The sequence below is a fragment of the Cyprinodon variegatus genome, unplaced genomic scaffold (genome assembly GCF_000732505.1).
Source record: "Cyprinodon variegatus isolate N-32 unplaced genomic scaffold, C_variegatus-1.0 Scaffold775, whole genome shotgun sequence".
NCBI classification, from domain to species: domain Eukaryota; kingdom Metazoa; phylum Chordata; class Actinopteri; order Cyprinodontiformes; family Cyprinodontidae; genus Cyprinodon; species Cyprinodon variegatus.
In genome coordinates, this window is record NW_015151228.1 from 363,268 (window position 1) to 365,838 (window position 2,571).

The 2,571-nt window shown below is 41.8% G+C and overlaps 1 protein-coding gene across 1 annotated transcript in view; it reads left to right on the forward strand.

Annotated features, from left to right (window-relative positions):
• LOC107098415 (gelsolin-like) overlaps window positions 1-2,571 on the forward strand; it is a 44,300-nt gene that overhangs the window by 3,773 nt on the left and 37,956 nt on the right. The window contains exon 2 of the mRNA XM_015396087.1: window positions 1,943-2,097. Coding sequence (XP_015251573.1) covers window positions 1,943-2,097 — 155 coding nt within the window. The remainder of the gene's footprint in view (window positions 1-1,942; window positions 2,098-2,571) is intronic.

Below are 2,571 nucleotides of genomic sequence, written 5' to 3' on the forward strand. Positions count from 1 at the left end.
ACAGGGTGTCTGCCTTGTTGTATCCGCTTCCCAAAAGCCGACTCTGTCAAGTAAATTCAAGGCTGCCTTCTTCGCCTGACTGTCCAAAAAAACTTCTTGAATGTTACTGGCGCCGCCATGTTGATTTGCTTGTTTCCCTCTAGAGATGAGGTAGTACTGTAGATTGCCACTAGGAGGCGAGGAACTGTGCTAGCGTGATGTGTTAATAATCGTAAGGAATCGAGATCTGCACGGTTAACTCAGAAATCCCAAGATCCAAAAACTCATTTTCAACAACTGTTTTAATAACTAACTGTAATTTCTTAAACACAAAGCAGAACTTACTCAATACTTTCAATCGTCCAGCCTAGAACATCTGTTGTGCTTTTGATTCAGTAGACATGTGTTAAGGAAGAAAATATTCAAAAATAGTTAACTTTGGAAAAAGGTTGGCTTTTCATTCTTCCTTTCCCAGGTCCACTCGGCGAGCTGCGTGTGGTCACAATGATAATTAGCAAGGCGTGTTGACGTCACAGAATTACAGAGTTTAATCCAAAATAAGACAATGCACAAACCTAGACCAGAAACTGCAGAACAACAGAGACATACATTCCATTACCTGACATAGGAGGAAAGAAAGCAAAGACGTACAAAGACATCTTTGGAGAGTTGCAAGAATGTTGCAAAATCTGATTTGTTACTTCTATGTAGAAAGCTTTATCCTCTTGTATTTAATTTATTCAAATAAGGCTGGCTTTTGCTCCTCCAACCAGGAGCTCTCTCTGACACTCAGAAAAACTTAGACCTTCACCTAATTTACTGCCGGGCCTACAGGAATTCTTAAAGTCATAAAACACAAGATAAGCTTTCACAGAATCGATGTGGAATGTTGGGGGCCTTTTCCTGATTCAGTTTCACACCATCCCTGGTTGTTTATTCTGGAAGACTTTTGACCTTCTGTAAACCAAGCAGACCTCTCCCCTGAGGCTCAACTGGTATTCACCCCCCCAGGAGATACTCATTTTATGGCCTGGTGCTNCTCAACTGGTATTCACCCCCCCAGGAGATACTCATTTTATGGCCTGGTGCTTTAAATACTTACCCCTTAGTTTTAAATCATTAACACAACCTTGTTCAAAATTAAGAAATATGGTCAAAATGAGAGTGTTCAACATACCTTTTACACATGCCATAAGATTAACTGTATTAAAAACTAAAAATAATAATTTTTCTTTAACACATGGTCATACTTTAGTATATTCTGCTGTAAAATGAGTCTTAAATTTTCATTTTTTAGTCGAGGATTCAACCGATTTCACAGGATGCACAGCTTTGAGTGGTAACTAGGTGACTGTCAGAAAGTAAACCGAAACTTATTGGCTTGTTTTTAAACCAATCAGCACGCTCTCTGATCAACCAGTCGCCTGGAACGTTGTTGAACAGAGCATCGCTTTGGACAGATAAACTGTACTCTCCTCCCCGCACCCCGCTCTCTCTTGTCTGCGCAATCGAAGTACTTCTAATCTATCACTCGTATTAAAAAAACACCACCTCACATAGTCTAAAATCCGGGACTTGTAGGAATCCGTGACCAACTATCGATATCAGGGAGACTCCTGGAACTTCCGGGAGACTTGGGATGTCTGTTACCTGATCCAAGCTCGGTACGGATCGTTTTTCATAGGGTAGAGTAAATGGAGCTATAGAGTCTTAATATTTAGTTTAAACCAAAAAAAACGGTGACCTTCTAAAGGTGGCTTAAATAAGCAACCGTGTTTAAGATGCTGAAGAGAGAATCAACACCAGTCTGTTGGCATAGATGTCAGTCATGTGAAAAATAACAGGATGATGTTACCGGATATGTGTGCCTGTAAAAACACTAAACCGACCGAAGCGCAACGATTTGCTCTGAAAGCAAAACCAGAGAGCTACTCCATTTAAAAAAACAGTTTGTGTTCTGCAGGCAACGAGTGCTCGCAGGATGAGTATGGTGCGGCGGCCATCTTTGCCACACAGCTGGATGACTTCCTGGGCGGTGGGCCGGTCCAGTTCAGGGAGATGCAGAACAACGAGTCCACCACCTTCCTGGGATACTTCAAGTCAGGCATCAAGTACCAGGTGAGCCTCACTGGGCTGCCCAGAACAACGAGGGCAAAGCGAGATCCTTGGTTTAAAATATATGTAGGATGATATCTATAGTTAAAAAAAGCTTTATTTCTGTAAAGTTAGGAAGCTGAGGCAGAGGCATTTCTTGCAAGAAAAAAGGTTCAAATTAATTTAACATCCTCAGATGGAGAGATAGAGCTTTGACTGGGCAAAGCTCAGTAGATACATTTATACCTTACAAAAATCCCAACACACACCTTGGAACTATCCCACCCCCGGCACAAAGAACTTTCTCACACAAGAACACTGTTAGGTTCATATATCTTTCACTGGCCAGATGGATCCCCTCAAAACAGCAGTCCTCCACTTCATGCCATGAAGGAAGCGTTGTGACTCCTTTTTATCTCTCATGACCTTCGATTGAAGCCTGTAATACGGTGGCCCTGAAGTGCAAACTGCAACTACAAATCTAAAAGCGCAACTACA